Below are 21,985 nucleotides of genomic sequence, written 5' to 3' on the forward strand. Positions count from 1 at the left end.
CATCGCCGCAGCTAAGGCAGACGCGCAGCGATGGTCTCACAGCGATTAGGCGGCTATGACGAGCGTCAAGAGCGCACTGCAGGGAAGCAATCAGACATGTCTGATAGCGAAGGAAGGAGAGGCATGCGCAAAGAATGACTGTGGTGCGGAAGTGCGGCGAGCCTCGACATCAGGCGCGGTTGCGGCAGATAGCGCCGCAAGGCAGTTTTGCGTCGCTCCGCCACGCGCTGGACGTGCAGCTGGGCTAGTTGGTGTTTGGATTGAGAGGACATAGTAGTAGCGCTAAAAAAACACAAGGACGACAGGGTAGAGAAAGACAGCACAGGCGCTAGACATCAACTGACTTTATTCTCGAGAACAACAACTAATTTATAGGCGACAATCAAGCGCATAAAAAATCAACAATTGAATCGCATGAGTAAAGTTCACAGGTTCTTTATCTTCCTTCCTCGCACCAGAGGTGCCCCGCCAGAGACGGTTGGTTTTAACTCGAAGACTGAAGCTTGATCTTCGCACTAGGGGTGCTCCGTCAGAGACGGTCTTCCGATGAGTTACGATGCAGGGATAAAGCGAATACTTGAAGTTTTATATACAGATATTTACAGCGGATAGAAGTTTAGACACTCGAGACAAATTAAGCGGCAAAAGGACACACAACAACAAAAAGGTGGAACTGGCTAACACTAGGGGAGGCCCCTACTCGGCGTAGCCGAAGATGCATAGCATCTCACCTTAGCGCAGAACCCCGCTTCCGGCTCCGGGGCCCGGTTTTAAAGCCCTAAAGGCCCGGCCCACATTTGGTGGCTTCCAATCATGTTGTGCTCTTAACATGGTTGGTTCTTCAAGGGCATGGCCAGCCCTCCGGCTTCAACAAGGTAAACCACCCTCTCTACCACTAAATAAACATAGAAACAAACACAAATACACATTCCTGCCAGAGCGTGCAAGAATCGGTACCGCGGGGCGGGGGGACACCCGTACTTCACGGCGCGTTCGCGAGCGGCCGCGTTCCAAGAAAGGAGACGCTTCGCTTTGAGCGCCCCCAGCCGCGTTCCGATGACCCCGCGTACACTACCGATCCCTTACAGCATGCGTGATGGCACTTCCCGATACAAGAACCTCAAATCTTTAGTGCACAGATAAACATTTGGTCTGCTCACGCACGTTTGCCTTTCCAAGTGAATGAGAAAGGCTTCCAATTCTTCCCGCTCTCTCTGATCTGCACTGACATAAATCACACGTGTCTGCTCAAACAAAGGGATACATTTTTTGTCATCATGCTTACATCGTTTGCATTGTGCCGCCAAGTGTCCAGGGCCTGATATAGCAGCTGCCAAATTGTTATGCTCCATGAGGCGAACATTGATGCAACGGCCGGTTTGGCCGATGTAGCACTTTCCGCAAGATAGCGGAATCCGATAGTCCACATTGGTCCTGCAGGCCATAAACGGCTTCACATGCTTGATGGGGCATGGCAGTTTTGTGTTGCAGTCATCATTCCCCACTCTCCAAAGTTTCCCGACTTTGTTGGGTGCAGTAAGCACTACCCTGATATTGCCTTTCGAGGCCACCTGTTTAAGGCGGTGCGTAAACTGATGAACATAGGGCAGTGCCACGCATCTTGCCCGTTCGAGAGCTTGTCGCTCAGTCGTCAGCTTATAGTCCCCAGCTTTAATCTTGTGTATCAGACACTCGGCGACCGATGCCACCAGTTCCACAGGAAAACCTGCCGTAGTCAGGCGACCCGCCTGCTTTTCAACGCCCTCAAGCACCTTGTGCGAGCAATACTTTTCTAAAGCTGCAAGAAGGCATGTCTTAGCAATGCCTCTTTTTATCAATTTGGAGTGGGCCGAATCAAAATTCAAAATTCTTTTTTGGACCTTGGCTGGTACATGTGGCAAACGTGTGATTCATGCATGCATATATACATGCATACATGCATACATGCATGCACACAGGCCCGCGCGTGCGCACACGCACACACACGCACGCACACGCACACGCGCGCACGCGCACGCGCACCCCCACACACACACACATACACACGCACGCACGCACACACACACACGCACGCACACGCGCACGCGCGCGCATACATGTATACATACATACATACGTATATACATACATACATATATATATGTACATACATACATACATATATCCATACATACATATATACATACATATTACACAAATTATGGAAAACAAACTGCTTTTTTCTCCGCCATCAAAACCTGGAATTCATTGCCACTAGCAATCAAATCCGCACGTTCGCAGCCCGCTTTCTAGACTTTACTAAAAAAAATCTCCTATCAACCCATTCAGCTTCATGCCATGCTTAAGGTTGCCGGCATCTTATTTTCTGTTCCCCACTCTGACAGCAAACGGTCATATTGTTAATCATCTGGAACCTCTTTTTTTTTCTTCTTTCTTTTTTTATTTTATTTTATTTTATTTATTGATACTGCGATCTTTTAAAAGACCTTCGCAGGGTGGGCACACAATACATAAATTCTGGAAACAACAAAAACGACCTCAGGAACAAGCAAACAATCAAGAACAATTGATCAACAATTTAAGATCAAGAAACAATTTCAAAAAGTAAAAACGAAACAAAGAAATGTAGCGGTACGACATTATAAAAAAGTTAAAGGTGGCTTTCAAACCTTTTTAGTGAAGTTTGGGTTACTGCATCATTAGTTAGATTATTCCAGTCTGTAATCGTTCTGGGGAAAAAGGAGTACTTAAAGGTGTTAATTCGTGCGTTTAATGGTGTTACTGTAAAATCATGGCGTTGTCTTGTGTTGTACCCTGAGGAGAACGATATAATATTGGATGTGTCAATATTGTACTGACCTTTGATTAACTGAAATAAAAATTTTAGACGACAGATGCGATTTCTGTGAGAGACTGGAAGCAAACCACTTTGATTAAGAAGTGCAGTGATAGATGTGCGGTTATATGAATTGTAAATAAACCGTGCTGCTTTCTTTCGGACTCTGTCTAATTTAGCAATGTTAGATTTAGTGAAAGGATCCCAGATTATGACGGCATATTCTAACATAGGGCGAATAATAGTGTTATAGGAAAGTGAACGTACACTGGGGGGGCCGAGCTTCAGAGCACGTCGGAGGAAAAATAGTTTGCGTAGGGCATTAGCTGTAACGTTGTCAACGTGCTCTGTCCAGGAGAGGTTATTGCAGATCCGCAGACCTAGGTATTTGTAAGTATTCACTTGAGAGAGAACTTTGTTTTTAGCAGTATAGTTAAACAAAAGGGGCTTCTTTTTCTGGGTTATACGCATGAACACTGTTTTATCACAATTAACGCACATTTGCCATTGGTCACACCATGTTATTATCTTAGTGAAATCGTTATTTAACCGTACTTGGTCCTCAGTAGTAGTAATCTCTTCATATAACACACAATCGTCAGCATACAATCTAACAGAAACTGAGATGTTATCGACAATGTCATTAATAAAAATCAAGAAGAGGAGTGGCCCAAGAACAGATCCTTGGGGAACGCCGGAATCAACAGGAACTGGAGGGGAAGGGGAATTATTTACTACTACAAACTGACGACGGTTTCTTAAGTAGGCTGTAATCCATGCAAGTAATTTGTCATTTTTTAGTACATTACCTAATTTGTGAAGAAGCTTGTTATGCGAAACTTTATCAAATGCTTTTTTAAAGTCCATAAATATAGCGTCAGTCTGCTTTCCTTCATTTATTGCCTGCGCAAAATCATGTATAGTTTGTACTAGCTGAGTGGCAGTGGAAAATCCTCGTCTGAAGCCATGCTGTGCATTCGTTAGAAAATTGTTTTGTTTGGCTCTCTCTCTCTCTCTCTCTTTCTCCGCCTGTGTTTTATATCTGCATTTATTCAATGCCCATTGTTATCTGATGTCTTTTTGTGTTCTTTCTATTGCTCTTATGTTTTGCTGTTTTATGCCTTTTTTTGTTAAATTATGCCCGCTAACTATTGTATAACTTATTCATTGCCGCAAATTACACTAATAGGTTTTAACTTGATTGTATACTTTTATTCCAGCTCCTCTGCCAAACTTATGCACTTTCCTTATGTATTCCTGATGGGAGGTCCCCAAGACAGTTTTCACTTTGGGACCTCCTACTGTACTAACTTTTTATTTCCTTGCCGCTCTTTTTCCTTTTTCCCCCTTTGTTCCCCTCCCCAAGTGTAGGGTAGCCAACTGGGCATCGCCTGGTTAACCTCCCTGCCTTTCCGTCCTTTTCTCTCTCTCTCCCTCTCTCTCTCTATGAAACTTACAACTCATTTGTATTTCGTTTTAATAAACCTTCAAACATACATACATACATACATACATACATACATACATACATACATGCATACATACATACATACATACATACATACATACATACATACATACATACATACATACATACATACATACATACATACATACATACATACACACACGCACGCACACACACATACACATACACATACATGCATACATACATACATACATACATACATACATACATACATACATACATACATAGATGCATACATAGATACATACATAGATACATACATAGATACATACATAGATACATACATACATACATACATAGATACATACAAACATACATACATACATACATACATGCATGCATGCATGCATGCATGCATGCATGCATTAATCCGTATGCCATAGCGTTTTTTCCACGCTGCCTTGTCCTCGATTTACAGGCACGTGGTCGACTGCAATGGCGGCTTTTATCGCACTCGTAGGCGTGCGGATTTCTGACGTAAAGTAGCAAATATGCCCACAATCCGCCTCTGGGACGAGAGCAGCGGCGGCAAAAAGTAACAATCTCGCTCTGCAATCACGTCCTCCGGACACGTGACGGCAGAACGAGCGTCGGCGTATCCGGTATCGGCGCCGTCACTGATACGCGGAGAACAATGAGACGACGACGAGCAGCGGCGGCAGAAGGGGCGTCGCACGGACACGCAGAGCCATGTCGTCGCTGTTCCGGAGCGAGCCGATGACGCTGTGCCAGCTGTTCATACAGGCCGAGTCTGCCTTCGACTGCGTCGCCGAACTCGGGGAGCTGGGCCTCGTCCAGTTCAGAGACGTGAGTAGCCTCTCTTCCCGCTTGCTGGTCAGCTGCCGGGTAACGAGAGCTTGATGGATGGGCGGCAGGTCCGGCTTGTTGACCACTGAAACGCCGGAAGCGAATCTCCTCATTTAGCCAGTTTCAAGCGAATACCGCCCAATTGGCAGGTGACCACGCGAGCGTGATTCATGCAGGAGCCAGCTGCTACCACTCGAATGCCGCTCGAACAGGGCCCACATCGACATTGCTTTATGCATTGAACCACTTTGCAAAAGAAAAAACTTTTGAACTTTGAATGAACGCAGAAATGTAGGCGTCGAACAAAGGGGATATTCCCTGCTCGTGGCTTTTTTGACCCGGGTGTCGAGCGGGAACCGGAAATGAAGCCGACATCAGTGACGCAGTTCGGCGTGAAACTGAAACCGAACCGAACCTGTATTTTTTTGCCATTTATGACTGAACCCGAACCATCCAGAAGAGGACAAAAAGTTGGACGAGTTGGATTGATTCCAGAGCTCTGCAGAGCGAAAGAAAGCGGGGCGAAACAATGGAGGCTGCGCAAGCGCGGCAATAATCAATAAACACTCCATGAAGTAAAAAAAAAACTACGGTTAAAAGTTTCGAACAATAATAGCGTGACACGTTTGCATGTGCCTCAGCGCCTAGAAACAAAAAGTGAAGATGGCACCGTCCAAGTGAATCGGGCCTTGCAATTGCAGATCGCAGGATCGATATCTCATATTTGTGGGGGCCACTGTAGCCTTTGCCAAAGACGCTTCGCAGTCTTCAAGTATAGAAAAAGCTCCGATCCCCCCACGTGACACTTGATTGCGACTTGTGTATATTATCCGTATGCCTTTAAAATCAGGTTGACTCGCCAGTGCAGAACAAGATTACAGCTAGGAGGCTTTCTCAGCGAATCCAGGTGCTGCTTCAGACGTGTATGCACACACCGCTCCGTTTGCTTTATGTGTACGTCTTACCACAGGAAAGAGAAATCTTATAGAGTACCCCTTCCTTGCAGACCACAAAAGACACTTAATGGCAAACACTGCACCCCTTCTGGTGTCGTAACTAAACCGTTAGCTGAGCGCTGGGTAAGCCCTTCTTATCTTCGGCATTGAAAACCACTCTCACCCCATACCTATCGCCGCTGGTTTTCAAGTTGACTCAATATTTTTAGATTTTTCTAAAGCATTTGATCGCGTTCCACACCAAAGGTTGTTGCTTAAACTTTCCCAAATGAACATTCACCCTAATATTATTGCATGGATAGCAGATTTTCTCTCATCTAGAATCCAGTTCACATCAGTTAACAAATCTAACTCATGTTACGCTAATGTTACGTCTGGAGTTCCACAAGGCAGTGTACTTTTCTGTGTAGTTTCTGTGTAGTGGCTGTCAGTGTAGTTTACTTTTCCTCATATATATTAATGACTTACCCAATTGCGTGACGTCCAGAATCAGACTATTTGCTGACGATTGTGTGCTTTATCGATGTATAACCTGTAACACTGACAGCCAGCCACTGCAGTCTGATCTTGAAGCGATAAGCACATGGTGTTCTAATTGGTTAATGCCTTTAAATCTTTCCAAAACTAAGCTCATGTCTTTCACCAACAAGCCACGTATTCCTACCGCCTACTTTCTTGACAGCAGTAGTGTAGAATTCACCACAAGTTACAAGTACCTTGGCATTAACCTTCAATCCGACTTATCATGGAATCATCATATTAATCTCACTCTTGCATCCGCTAACCGTACTTTCGGACTTCTCAAACATAATTTAAAAGAGGCCGCGACGCATGTAAAAAAATTCAGGGGGCACTTTGTCTAAAGTGGGTAGAGGCGGAAGCGTTTTCCGCACCACCTTCGCTGTTTCTGTGGCACTGGTGGAGTCACATGTAATTGAGTACTTCAGACATGGCAGTTGCGCGAAACACACACACACAAGACAGGTTACGGGACGAGCGCAAACTTACAACTGATTTTATTCAAAATACAATGCACATATTTAAAGGAAGAAAAATAGAATGCACTTTGAGCATGCGCATCGAGATTATACATAATGTAGCAATCAAAAGCATACCAAGGTCTGAACTTACATCGTCTTATCCAGAAAGGCTACCTCACTATTGTACAGTGCAACCGAAGAATCACTGATACATGCTTGTCCTTTTTTCTTTATGAAATACGCTTCCATCACTTCACGTGCAATTGAATCTCGACTTTTGCCCAGAACTCTGATCTCATTAAGCCGAAGCCGACAGTGACTGCAGGACAGGCAATGCTTTGCCAAATTTGATCCCTCCCCCGTTGTTAACGATAACCCATGTTCCCGTGCGTCTTGTGTGTGTGTGTTTCGCGCAACTGCCATGTCTGAAGTATTCAACCAACTAGCCCGACAACACGTTCTACTTAATTGAGTACTAATTACTAAGTGATGACAAATCACTAATTAATGGTTAATTACTGAATAATGCCTAAATACTAATTAACTGCTAATTAATGACGCTTAAGCTTCGCCTTTAGGAGTGGAACGCGACAGCGCGTTGTAGCGCTGCCAGGGAGTCCACGGAACGCCGACGCCCGTTCGGCGCGATGCCTTGCCCTTTGAACCCAACGCTTTTTGAGGAAAGCAAATGGCGCAGTAATTCTCTGTCATCTCGGTGGACACCTGAACCGCACCGTAGAGGAAGGGAGGAAGTGGGAGTGAAAGAAGATAGATAAAGAGGAGCCGTAATGAAGAAAATAAAAATTGTATTTGAGGAAAGGAAATTACGCAGTAACTGTGTCACAAAATTCAGGGGGCACTTTTTTGACCTGAAGTGTGGTCACTGATGTGTGGTTAAGATGTTAAGCTTCGCCCCTAAGAGTGGAACGCGACAGCGTCTTGCAACGCTGCCAAGGAGTCCATAGAACGCCATCGCCCATTCGGTTCTACGCCTCGCTCGTCGGTAAATTGGTTTTTGAGGAAAGGAAATGTATCTGTCTCTCATTTGTCGGTGGACACCTAAACCTCGCCGGAAGGGAATGGAGGAGGATGAGAGTGAGTGAAGACATCGTATTCACTAGACGCGCCTTTGTTCCTTCCAAACCATCGAGCTGGCATGGCAGAGTGGATAGCGTGCTCGTCTCTCACGCCGAAGACGGGGGTTCGATTCCTGAGCTCGACCAATTTCTTAATCGGTTTTATTTATTTATATGGCCTGACTAGTAAGGCTAATTAGGTTAACTGGATAATTAAGCAATTAACTAAGCTCAGTCCCACTTACTTGGAGCATCACTATACGATCCCTTCAATTGGTTGCACGGTTACTAGCCAAAGTACAATTGGCCCCGTTTGAAATTCGCGCACTGTGACTTCACGACCGTTTCCACCAATTGAAAAGCGTGACATTTTCTGTCGACAACTGCTGCTTACAATGATGAGACATTAAAGGCTTCCGCCTTAATAGCGTACACCACATTAATCCGTCCGAAACTCGAATACGCGTCTGCCATTTGGGATCCTCATCAGAATTATATCATCAGTAACATCGAAGCCCTGCAAAACCATGCTGCGCGATTCATCTTTTCTGATTATTCATGTTACACTAGCGTCACCTCATTGAAGACTAAAGCTGAGTTAGATAACTTAGCACTGCGCCGAAAAATTTCCCGTCTATCACTCTTCCACAAGCTTTATCACCATCCTTCCCTTCATGATGAATTCTTTCAGCCACCGGCAGTTATCTTTCCACGTCGCGATCATGCTTACAAAGTTAAACGCATTAACTGCCAGTCATTCCATTATGCCTATTCTTTTTTACCACGCACAATAACCGAATGGAACGCTTTGCCATCAGATATTGCCACAGAATATGATCTAAATAAATTCCAACATCTTATGCACTCATGTTGCAACAACTAAGAAGGTATTTTATTCAGCGTTCTTTCTTCCGCCTTGTCTTCTTTTTATTCTTTATTTCTTGGTTTTGTACTTCAGCGCACTTTTTCCAGTGTCGTCTTTTTCTTTTTCTAGCGGTGCTGTTATTTATTCTTAAATTTTGCTGTTATGTGCATTGTTGCGACCCTTTCTGTGAATGCCTATTTATGATTAATATTTTGTGATTTCTATTTTATTTTAGTGGAATATTTTTAACCTTGTAACAATGCTTTGTGATCATAGTCCATTTTGGGTGGAAAAAACAGCGCGAAAGGGACGGAAGACAAAGATGAAGGAAAACACACGGACGAGCGCTGACTCACAACTAATTTTTTATTCAGAAAAAACAGACATTTATAGTTAAAAAAGTCACATGCCCTGACGTCACTCGCGCACATGCCCAGAATACAACAGTCTAAGAACTATATCATCAGTCAAGATTAAAACCTTACAACGCGATTTCAGAACACTGATTAACCGAAAAAACACGAGACAGCCAGAAAAAAAAAACCAACAAAGGTACTAAAAAAACAAAAACACAAATCACGTGTTGTCAAGAAATGCGACCTCTTTATCGACCATCAATAAGGAAGGCTGACTGATGCATTCATCCCGTCTTTTCCGAATGTGATATGCCTCAATGCGCTCCCTTGTCGTCTTATCTCTATGGCGGAATAAAATACGTGTGTGCGCGACTAGAGGTCTCCATACTTTCTTATTTTCAATCTTGCAAGCTTTGCAGTGCTCTTTTAGATGCGAATAGTTTGAATCCGATAGTGAACGAAGATGCTCCCTAAGTCGAATATTTATAAATCGGCCGGTCTGTCCTATATATACTTTTTTACATGAAAGAGAAAGTTCATACACAACTGAACATGCGCACTCTACACACCTTGATCTATGGGAAACCAAACAACGAAATGGGCTAATTCTTGATATATTGTCATGGCGGTTCCCTATCATGCGACAAAGCCCCCCCAACTTGTGTGGCGCAGAAAACACCACATTCACGTCAAATCTGCCCGCCACATTTTTTAGATTATGAGCCGTTCGGTGCACATACGGAATAACAGCAAATTTTTTTCCGGTTCTGTCCAATTTTGTATTCAAGAAATCTTTCCGCACTGCCCTCACCAGCTTCTCGCAAGTTGCTGAAATCACCCCCTGTTGAAACCCTGCGGCTTCTAATCTACTTACTTGTAACATCAGACTGTCGGCTATGCAGTGATGGCATGAATTTGTGAGGCTTGAACGTAAGGTAGTCATTGCAATTCCATTCTTTACTAGCTTTGAGTGCCCCGAGGTAAAACTTAACACCAGTTTTTGGGATCGGGGTGAATGCATCCAGCAGATGTGCTCTTCCCTAAAAAACAACTTCAAACTTAAAAACTGCAGCGCATTTTCTTACGGCAACTCGAAAGTGAAGGACAGTCCTTTACCACATTCTTGAAAAACCTTTAGAATGTCATTCACTCTTGTATTGACACTGTCCCTGTCTACTAGAACTAAAAAATCATCAACAAATCTTGAAATATGCATTGCAAGACCCCCAATTTTGTTTTTTATTTCCTTGTCTACCTGGGCAAGATAAATGCAGCTTAGGGCTGGAGCAACCTTCGAACCTATGCATATGCCCTTTCTTTGAACATATACATCTCCTCGCCATCCCACGTATGTCGATTGCAAATAGAAAGCCAAAAGCTCAAGAAAAGCAGACACCGAAATGCCACACCGACTCACAAACCTAGCTTCGTCATTTCCTTCATCTATGCACTTGCGGACCGCTTTTAACATGCCTTTATGCGGAAGAGAATAATACAGGTCTTGTATGTCTATGCTAAAACCGGTACACCTTCCCGGATTTTCTTGCGTTAGGAACTTGACAAGAACATCGGCATTTTTCACAGCAAAAGGATCGTCAACTGTCAATCCTGAAATCTGTTCCTGTAGGTAACTAGAGATTAAATACTGCCAAGTGCCGCCTTCGGAAACTATAGCCCTAAATGGGACATCGATGTTGTGGGTTTTTGCCGAAAAAAATGAGTCCAATTCCGTTCCCTGTGATTTCTGAACCGAGGTGGCTAATGCCTTCAAATTAAACTCATTCAGCAGTGAAATCACCCGCTCTTTCACAACCACGTGATTAGAAGCCGCAGGGTTTCCACAGGGGGTGATTTCAGCAACTTGCGAGAAGCTGGTGAGGGCAGTGCGGAAAGATTTCTTGAATACAAAATTGGACAGAACCGGAAAAAAATTTGCTGTTATTCCGTATGTGCACCGAACGGCTCATAATCTAAAAAAGGTGGCGGGCAGATTTGACGTGAATGTGGTGTTTTCTGCGCCACACAAGTTGGGGGGGCTTTGTCGCATGATAGGGAACCGCCATGACAATATATCAAGAATTAGCCCATTTCGTTGTTTGGTTTCCCATAGATCAAGGTGTGTAGAGTGCGCATGTTCAGTTGTGTATGAACTTCCTCTTTCATGTAAAAAAGTATATATAGGACAGACCGGCCGATGTATAAATATTCGACTTAGGGAGCATCTTCGTTCACTATCAGATTCAAACTATTCGCATCTAAAAGAGCACTGCAAAGCTTGCAAGATTGAAAATAAGAAAGTATGGAGACCTCTAGTCGCGCACACACGTATTTTATTCCGCCATAGAGATAAGACGACAAGGGAGCTCATTGAGGCATATCACATTCGGAAAAGACGCGATGAATGCATCAGTCAGCGTTCCTTATTGATGGTCGATAAAGAGGTCGCATTTCTTGACAACACGTGATTTGTGTTTTTATTTTTTTAGTACCTTTGTTGGTTTTTTTTCTGGCTGTATCGTGTTTTTTCGGTTAATCAGTGTTCTGAAATCGCGTTGTAAGGTTTTAATCTTGACTGTTGATATAGTTCTTAGACTGTTGTATTCTGGGCATGTGCGCGAGTGACGTCAGGTCATGTGACTTTTTTAACTATAAATGTCTGTTTTTTCTGAATAAAAAATTAGTTGTGAGTCAGCGCTTGTCCGTGTGTTTTCCTTCATCTTTGTCTTCCGTCCCTTTCGCGCTGTTTTTTCCACCCAAAATGAACGTATACCAACTCGCCCAACTTTCCATTCTACTACAGTGATCATAGTCCCATCTTTATATCATATTCAAGCAATCTCTCCAAGAAAAAAAATGCTTAAACCTCCAATAACCTCTCGGTGCCTATCGACAGCAAACATGGATTCTTTTCGCGCGTGTGTTTCAGACGGTGACTGGTCTCTTGTATATGAGGAAACAAATGCGAACGATGCCTACAATGCATTCCTCTCTATTTTTCGCCGTTACTATGACACCTGCTTTCCATATAGACGAGTGAAATCGAATGGAAGTATAAGAGAGCCTTGGGTTGGGCCCGATCATCTGAAAATGATAAAGAGGAAAAACTTTTCAAAAAATTCCTGGACACCAGAGAGCCATCTGCTTTCTTAACATTCAAGAAATGCAGAAATAAGTTAAATGCGGAGCTAAGGAAAGCGAAGAAATTGTATTATAGTAACCTTTTTACAAATACGTTAAAGAGTCGTCCTCATAAGGCATGGAATGTTATAAACATGGTGTTGAAGGGCCGAAATCCAAGGTTTTCAGCGGCAGAATTTCTAAGCAATACAAACCTCTCCGGTGTTGACTTAGCGGAACACTTTAATACTCATTTTGTCAACTTGACAAATACACAAGATAGCCTGGAAGCAGATTTCACCTTTCCATCTCGCTGCAGTGACACTCTTTTTCTTCAGCCGACCGATGAGGCAGAAATCTGTTCCACATTTCTGAACTTACATAACAGTAATGCCAAAGATGCTGACGACTTGCAAATAAAGCCGGTTAAATACGTTATTGATATCATCGCACCCTATTTATCGTATATATTTAACTTAGTACTTGAATAAGGCTGTTTTCCAACCGCTATGAAGAAAGCAAGAGTCTCCGTTATACATAAGGGGGGCGAAAAGAATGATATTAATAACTATCGACCGATATCTATACTTCCTGTATTTTCAAAAGGACTAGAAAAACTAATATTTGCACGTATTAACATCTTTTTCTTGAAGCATAGCTTACTAACCGACTGCCAGCACGGTTTCCGGAAAGGCAGGTGTACTGAAACGACTTTACTTACAATGAAAGAACTTATAATTAACAACATTGACAACAACAACTACCTTACACTCGGCATATTTATTGACTATAGCAAAGCTTTTGACCGTCTAAATCATCAAATATTATTACACAAACTGTTTGCATATGGCTTACGTGGTGTATGTCATTCGTTGTTTGAATCTTACTTATGTGACCGCCAACAGTGTGTTTCTATTGACAATATCTGCTCGTCTTTTCAAACAGTTACCTCCGGCGTACCTCAAGGTAGTGTTCTGGGGCCGTTTTTGTTTAATGTATATATTAATGACGCTGTTGAAAATAGAAATACTGCATCATTTGTGCTTTATGCTGATGATATGAGCATGTTTGTTTCTGGCAAACATATTAGTGCAGTTCTAGCGGACGCTCAATATGAATTGCTGAAAATTTGGGATTGGTCCAATCTTAATGGACTAAAAATTAATACAACTAAAACTAAAGGTGTACTGTTCAAAGCCAGAAACAAACATGTGGATATAAACCACCCTCTTGTACTTGGTCCTGAAGTGATAACAATAGTTGATAAACTTAATATATTGGGTGTAACCTTCTCCGCTGATATGACATGGACTAGTCATATCGAATCATTATCAAAACACCTATCAGCAGCAGCAGGTGCAGTATCACGATGCCGGCAGCTCCTACCAGTGAAAGCCAAACTCCAAGTTTACCACGCTCTTTTTGCTTCTAGAATTAATTACTGTACAATTGTGTGGGCTACTACGAGCCTTAAGAATCTGTGCATTCTTCATCGTTTACAAAAGAAAGCTTTGCGCTACATTGGCAATCTCCCACGACTACATGCAACCGGCCAGTTATTTGCAGATTTTGGCATTATCAATGTGATGACTGTCTTTGAATTCCGCTTAGTCTACCGTTGTTCTTTTCAAGGGAAGATTTTAAAGCATTTTTAACCGCTTCTTCTTGCTTAACTAGTCAAAGAAGTGATCCCCGAACCCGTGCTTCAGACATGTGGTTTCTACCGCATCGTCGCACGGGATACTTACTGCAATCACTTATATACCAGGTTCCCTTTGGGCTGAATAATCATGAAAAACTGCGTGCTGATTTCACTACTTTTACTCGGAGACAAGTTCGCGAATATTTCATGAAACGTTGAAACTATCCTTTTGATGCTTTGATTGTATCCCTCTGGTAAAACCATCAGGTTGCACTGTTATTTCGGTAACCACATATCTATTCTTCATACCTGTGTTTATACCTGTGTTTATACCTGTGTTTATACCTCTGTTTATACCTGCGTTTATACTGCGTTTCTACTGCGTTTATACTGCCTTCATATTGCGTTTATACCTGTGTTTATCCCTGTGTTTATGCCTGTAATATGTTCCATGTAAAGCAGCTTCCTGCTAAAACTGTCGCCTGCTGATGTATGCGAGGGCCCTCGGCACTCTCAAGCAGTGAAAAACTGCTTTTTCGCTGAGGTGCCCCCCAACCTAGAGTTGGAAAATAAACATTGAATTGAATTGAATTGTACTTACTCCCCCCCCATGTAATACCCTCAAATGAGGGCCTTTCGGGGTATTTTGAATAAATAAATAAATAAATAAACGGTGTGGTATCCCCTGCAAGTATGCGATGGCCGCAGTTTTCTTCCACGACTTATCGCATTCTTATGGAGGGGCCTCTTTGTTAATTCTATTGGTCACTTTTTCGCATAATTCCCCCGGAGTCACTCCCGGAAAAGCAGTTTCCCTCAGGCGAACGACTCGCATTTTCAAGGAAGCCTGCATTCCCTCGGGACATGATTTGACCAGAGACGCTTTGAGACACGCGATTGCCACCCCCGCTTGGTAGTCTTGAAATGCCCCCCGAGAAGTGGATTGACCGACCTGTGGCAACATTCCCAGCAAACACGTCCTTCTTTAAGCATGATCTCTATGTCCGAAAACTGGATGCATTATCCTTTCTGCAGCTTCACTGTGAAGTTCGATATATACGAAGCCTCTTGAAACATCCTGACGACTTGATCGACCAAAGGTACAATCGGTTCGTGAACGCGTGTGAAGGCAGTGTAATCATCATCGTATCTCAGAACCCTGATCACCCTCTCATCTGAGTGTGGTTCTACTTCTTCATGCATTCTACCAAGGTCACTCAGACCGGGCCCGCTCGGGAACCAATGCAGACCCCGGACTTTCTCCTTTGAGTCAACAAAGGTAATGACAGGACCTCTAGAAACGGAAATGCCCCACCTCGGGATGAGCGCCTGCTCATCATTGTCCTTGACATACCTCATCAGAGGAGAACGAGGGAGGGAACAAAATAAGTTCTCTACGGAAGCGCAACACTTTGCGAGGGACTCGCTCGAACGGAACTGCATTTCCGCCATACGGGTCTTCGCCCTGCAGAGGACTCTCGGCATCGACACTGGAGCACAACCCTTCAGGGCTCAGCCGCCTTCAGGGGGCTTTCCTTGTCCTCTCGGAAGGCTTCACTTTCAAATCTCTTCTGGATCGCTGCCTGCGCCTTTTCCTCGAAAATTCCTCCTTTGATAACGACAGGTTGTCAGAGAGGACCGGGCGGAACACCTCGCTGACCAAAGACCGCACTAGCGGCTTAGCCAAGGTAGATGTACTATGGTAGCGTAGGCTGCATAGAAGCCCATACGTTCAAAACATGGCGGCTCGTGGTGCGCAGCCAGCGCTGTCTTCGAAATGCGTGGACAGCTAAAAAGTGACGTCAAAATTAAAACAAAAACTCGACGTTAAAGTCACGTGTTTTAGTGACCTCATATTCGTGACGTCAGCGTCACGTGCTGCTTGGCGGGAAAAATAAACTGCTGAACGCCGCGACGCTTCAGCGCGACACCCGACACGAGAACGAAGAAAGAAGACACGACGAGTGCCGACCACCAACGCTATTTTTAGGTAGTCAGTTCTCGTTGTGCCTTTTTCCTTCGTCCTCGCCTCAGGTGTCGCGCTGAATGTCGCAGGTGTAGCGCTGAAGCGATGAAATGTGACGCCGCCAGACAGGTTACGCTCGCACATCGTGCAACCGCACACCTCTTTTTTGCGTACGGGGGCCCCATGGCCACAGACGATGCCCTTTTGGGGCAAAATCGACAGAACCGCACCCAACCGAACGAAACTACACAGAAGCGCTGGCAAAAGGGAAAAGCGGAGCTGTACACGAACGATGCACACCGAGAACTCGAGCAACAAGCAACGAGGAAAAAGTAGGGCTTGCAGAATCGAGTTTCAAACAAAAGCAAGCAGAATGGTCAAAAGATATGACAAGGGTATGACATCAGAGCACCGTCAACCTTGGCATCGTCCCGCTGCCATTGCCGCTGCTCTGAGAGAACGCTGTCATAAAAAATTTTACAAAGCAAGCGCTATACTTTCTAACAAAATGCACACAACTAAAACATTTTAAAAAGGAGTCACTGCAATTGTTTTCGAATGCTTTTGAAACACAAAATATGTCCTAATTATTTTCCTCTTCTAGTCGTGTTTGACCACTCATTTCATTTTGGCGTTTTAGTTCCACCACTAATTTGATGTCGCTAGCACTTGGTTCTGGACCGCATTCAGGCTCCGGCTTCGCGACCTATTTCAATTGACCTTGGCTTAGCGCCACCGCTGGCGCGCTGCCTGCGCTGCAGAACGACAGGAAGTCGTGGGAGACAACTGCGGCGGTCGTGGGGTATCGCGCCGTTTGAAGGAGATTGCCCATAGGTATGCGGTGAGAGTGGTTTTAAAAGCTCAAGATTTAGCCATCGGTCAGCAAACGGTTGAGTGATGCCCTTGTTACACCGGCAGAGTTAACCGCGGACATGCGCAGCTTCGTTCACGTGCGCTACACGGCGTACGGTTGCGCTCGTTCGCTCCGAGACGATGGCGTGGGCGGAGGGTGCGCGTGCGATAAACGCACGCACGAGCAGCCAAGAAGTCTAATGAAAAAAAAGGCTTGGAATCACAAAAAAAGGATCAAACGATATGCAAGCTGCTAAGCTACAACTCACGCAGCAGTAGCATTTGTCGCGAAACCAGATAAAGAGCATTAATCAGCAGAGTTGCATGCAATGACAGTGACGGAAGCACCATTTCACCTTTAGGACAAGGGCTTCGGGCACACAACTTGCCATTTTCGAGCAGGCACTGATGCAAGTTGGTTTACCACTTAAACCGTGTAAAGAATACCTGGAAGCAGGTCATCTGTAGCACGGGCTAAGCCAGTGGCGGGGGGGGGGGGTTATGGGGATGCAGCCCCCCCCCCCTTTCCTCGAAATTTTTTCGAACTCTCACCGACCGCAGCATGGCCCACGTGCATATCGCGACTTCTGCTATCATAGTTTTGTTCTTGCCCGGATCGTCTGTCTTTCCGTGTGTAGAGTTTACTATCTGTGATTTGTTTATTTGCCTTGTTTGACGCACTATAAAGAGCGAGTTTTGCTTAGGTACGTAGATTTAATGGAAAGATACGTGTATTTAAATATTTTGTTGGGAGGTTTTGTGTATACATGTAGTGACTTGGTTTCCAGTGACACTTTTTTGTCCTTTACCAAGTCTAATGTTTTTTTTTGCCTCTTTTAGCATCCCACCGGCAGACAATTCGTTTCAGCCTTTTTCATAAACTATACCATCATCCCATGCTACATGATGCCCTCATTTCGTCCCCCAGATACGTGTCAAACCGCATTGATAATTGTCACAAAGTTGGCATTGAAACGTGTAACACTGTAACTGCACTCCACTCTTTCTTGCCTCGTACATCACGCAAATTTATTTATTTATTTATTTATTATTACCCTCAGGGTATAAACATTACAGAGGGGAGTGGGTTTTAATCAATAAACAAACAAAAGATATGCACAGCAACAAAAACATACAAGTAATACTGTAAGTGACAGTTAAGTTTGGTTAAAAATGATCTAAACAAAGTCCCATAACACTTAATATAACACAATGAAAATCGTTTGAGTGTACACAGTGGTGAAATTAAATAATATATGAACACACAGGAAAGAGGTAGGTTTTATACATTGTTAAGAACTCGCATGGTCTATATTGCGCACGGCAGACTGAAATAACAAATTTTTTTAAATTGTTGCAACGGAAGAGGGAAGGCGGTTCCAGTCTTTAGATGTGCGGGGTATGAAAGAATCGGATAAACATTTAGTGTTACATGAATTTATGCCAACCTTGTGAGCGTGGTCAATGCGTGATGATACATATGAATGCGGAATGAGCAATTTATCGTGTAAGTCATCATGGTAAAATATCTTATGAAAGAGGCATAACCGTGCATGCTTTCGACGAAATGTGAGGGGTAGCAGATTGAGATTAGATTTCATTGAGGATACACTAGCGGTGCGGTGATAATTAGAGAAGATGAAACGAGCTGCATTATTTTGAATCATTTCTAGCTGGTTAATGAGATCAGTAGTGCCCGGGTCCCAAACTGAAGATGCGTATTCAAGTTGCGAACGAACTAACGTTTTGTAAAAGAGAAGCTTGGTACTACAAGGGGCCGAGCGAAAGTTCCGTTTTAAGTAGCCTAGCATGCGGTTAGCTTTGTTGACAATGAATTCGACATGACTGTTCCAGCTAAGGTTAGAAGCGATATGAATGCCACGGTACTTGTATGACGCTACTGATTCGAGAGCTACATTGTTAAGGTGATACGTAGGTGAGTTGCTAGATGACCTTGATACGCGCAGGAATTTGCACTTGTTAACGTTTAGCGTCATTTGCCATGCTTTGCACCAAGAGGAGATGTTGTTAATGTCAGTTTGAATTGCGCGTACGTCATCGTCGGTTATTATTTCACGGAAAAGGACGCAGTCATCTGCAAATAAGTGAATTGATGATGTAACAGAATGGAACCGCCTTCCCGCAGATATCGTCGATATAAGTGATAACCAGCATTTTCGTTCTGCACTAGCTAACATTGTTTAACAGGAATATGATAATACTTTGTTTTGTATCATGCATTGCATCTGTTTATGCATTTTCTTGTTTTGTAACCACTCCCTCTTCAATGCCTTAGGCCTTGAGGGTTCAATAAATGAAATGAAATATCCTCGCACTTCTAAGGTATATTTTGCAGAACTCCTCGTTTATACAAGCGATCGCTGTTGCGACTAAAATTTTGGTGTGACTGCTCGAAATACATGACCGGTGTCAGCTGCTGCTGCGCAGTCCGCTGAAACAAAGGACAGCGCCACTGAGATGTTTCCCTGGCCTTTCTACATGTACAAAAATGTTAGGCTTCTTGAACGATAAAGATTTATTAATATACTTGTCCTCTGCTTGCTCATTTCATGGCCTTTAATAAGTTTTCATATCAGCGGCATGCACTGCTTTGCTGGTTTCGGACTGATATAGTTCTAGACTTCGTGTGATATTTCCTTTACTTACTGAATACGCAGAAACATAGAAACATTGATATCAGTTATGATGCCGCGATTTTTATGACATACGAATATATTCTTTTATTTAAAAAAATGCATATGTCACTTGTTTAGACAGTGCGTACCGTTATCTAATACACAGGGGCATTGTCAGTGGCGATGAAATTGCTATTCTGTTTAATCCCTCCACAAATCTATGAGGAGGCCACGCTGCAACATGAGCCCCCACCCTCCGAACAAAATTTCTGGCTACGCCACTGATCTGTAGCAATACTATATACTACGCATAAAAGTAAAAAAGAAACATACTACCGTGCACTAACTCGCTAGTGAGACCGAAGTTACACTTTCAGATGAAAAATGCACATCACACCTGCCTACCAGAGTCTCATATCTTAATATTTTGGTTTGGTTCGGTTTCAAGGGGCTCAACGTTCCAATGCGACTTAGATTATGAGAGACGCAGTGGTGGGCTCAGGGAATTTCAACTACCTGAGGTGTTTCTCCTGAATTGGCACGGTCTCGAAAACCGGCCGAAATCTTGTTTGGCATTCATTTAGTGCGGCATTACAGAACATCTTTTTCGTTCACCACGTTTAGTGTGCAGGCTTTCATCTTGGGAATTTTGGCTGCCGATGGTTTCGCTTCCGTGCCTCACCACGCTCGATAAGGCTTGTAGACCATGCGTGATAAGACTTCACAACCTTAGCCAACTCTGGCTTCAGTGCAACTGCAGATGCGCCTTGGCCGTATCTAAGACTGAGTGGTGCACACACCTAGGGAGAGGTTGCCACGAACATGCAGTGTTTGTTGCAGTTGGAACAGCACTTCTATCACAGAATTTGAAGTCAACACCGAAAAGATTATGCCGTGATAAGCCTCTTTATAGGAATCTTCGAAGGAGAAACTGGAAAGGAAAATGGAAATACGTGGGCGCAAACTAAGCGCGGCACAAAGAAAAAGAAGACACAGGACAGGCGCTGATTTTGATTGCAACAGCAAAAGTATGCTTAGCGTTCCTGGCTTTTTATGCAGAGAGACACGTAAAGAGCTACATTAATATGAGCCGTATTCAAACACACTATGCGTTGAGAGAGGATGCTAGTGGTAGCCACACACAGAAGCAACGCACAGCTTCAGTCTGTTCCTCGTCACTGCTATAGCACGAAAGATGTCTCCTTCATTCCTGCACTTCCGATTGGTTCGCTCATTCAGGACGCCACGGATTTGGAATTTGAGAGCGCATCATAAAGAAACCGGATGAGATAAGAAAATTAATACTTGTGCTCTTTTTAGCTGCCAGCGAGGCAGGTCGCTGAAACCTTTCTGCGCCGTCTGTTCCAGAGCAGTGCGTCAACGGTGTGCTCAATCTAGGCTGTGTCACATCGTTCGCTGAGTTCTTCGCAAATGTTGTGCAGCAGGCACTGATAACGCGTCTCGCATTACGTTTTCCAGGCCTTTGTGTAAAACCTTAAATCGTGTTTTTATGCGGCCAAATGCATATTCCGCTACTCATCTCGCACTAGATAGTTAAACACTTGTCAAGGAGAGCCCCTGGTAGTGAAAAAGGCTTCATCACATCCTTTTGAAGCAGTACATGGCCAACTGTCACCCCATGGTTTTCTCAGCTTAAACGAGTCGCCTGACAAATTCTTCATCAGTTTAGACTTTTGGAAGACATCAGCATCATGGTTTTTTCCAGGTGTTCTCACATTTACGAACATCAACTTATAGCAATGGTCTACCACAGTCAATAGTATTGTGCTAAACCACCCTCTATAAGTGCAACAGTCGCTCACTTGCACGTCACCTTCATGCATTCTTCATGCAGTGAACTTCGTCAGCCCATTTGACGGACTATGCACTCCATCACTCCATAGGTTACATCAATACTCGCCATTGCATCCTTAGTACCCATTTCATGGCCGCATTTTATCTTCGTTTTTTTTACCTCTTCCACTCTGCTCTCCTGTCTTTATCTCCCAAATTCCCCTCCCTACGCAGAGTAGCATGCCAGCGATCTTTAAACGCCGGCTAAATTCTCTGCTCTTCATTAAAGAGTCTCTCTCTCTCTCTCGCACGCTTGCTCTTTGGGCTGGCACACTTCTATATGGCAGCCATCTAGAGCTCCCACACGTTGGGGGAACCCAGTAAGTGCTGCTGTCGAAACATAGTTTTGACCAAAACTATGTTTCAGGACAATTATCTTGCAAATAATGAGCATATTTGCGTACGGCAATTCATTCCGCCGATTAACGCATCAGTTCGACTTTTGCCCCCAAGGGGGCGTTAGTTATCCTGAGAACGCTAGTGTGCTGTGTAACAACGGCGAACCGCGATATCAGGTAACCGCAGTTAAGCTCTTCAAGCGCGGTTACTTTAA

The 21,985-nt window shown here is 43.9% G+C and overlaps 1 protein-coding gene across 6 annotated transcripts in view; it reads left to right on the plus strand.

The window, feature by feature from the left end:
• The first annotated feature begins 4,950 nt into the window (after positions 1-4,950).
• Positions 4,951-21,985, plus strand: part of LOC149327683 (V-type proton ATPase 116 kDa subunit a 1-like) — a 633,463-nt gene continuing 616,428 nt past the window's right edge. For 4 of the 6 annotated variants that reach the window (XM_089562561.1, XM_089562559.1, XM_089562562.1 and 1 more), the window contains exon 1: positions 4,953-5,132. In XM_089562561.1, the coding sequence (XP_089418687.1) occupies positions 5,016-5,132 (117 nt within the window). In that variant the 5' untranslated portion in view covers positions 4,953-5,015. Of the gene's footprint in view, positions 5,133-21,985 lie in introns of all 6 variants that reach the window. The other 2 variants (XM_089562560.1, XM_089562563.1) reach the window with 2 other exon arrangements.

The sequence above is a fragment of the Amblyomma mixtum genome, chromosome 10 (genome assembly GCF_055824585.1).
Source record: "Amblyomma mixtum isolate Tamu chromosome 10, ASM5582458v1, whole genome shotgun sequence".
Classification (NCBI taxonomy): Eukaryota; Metazoa; Arthropoda; class Arachnida; order Ixodida; family Ixodidae; genus Amblyomma; species Amblyomma mixtum.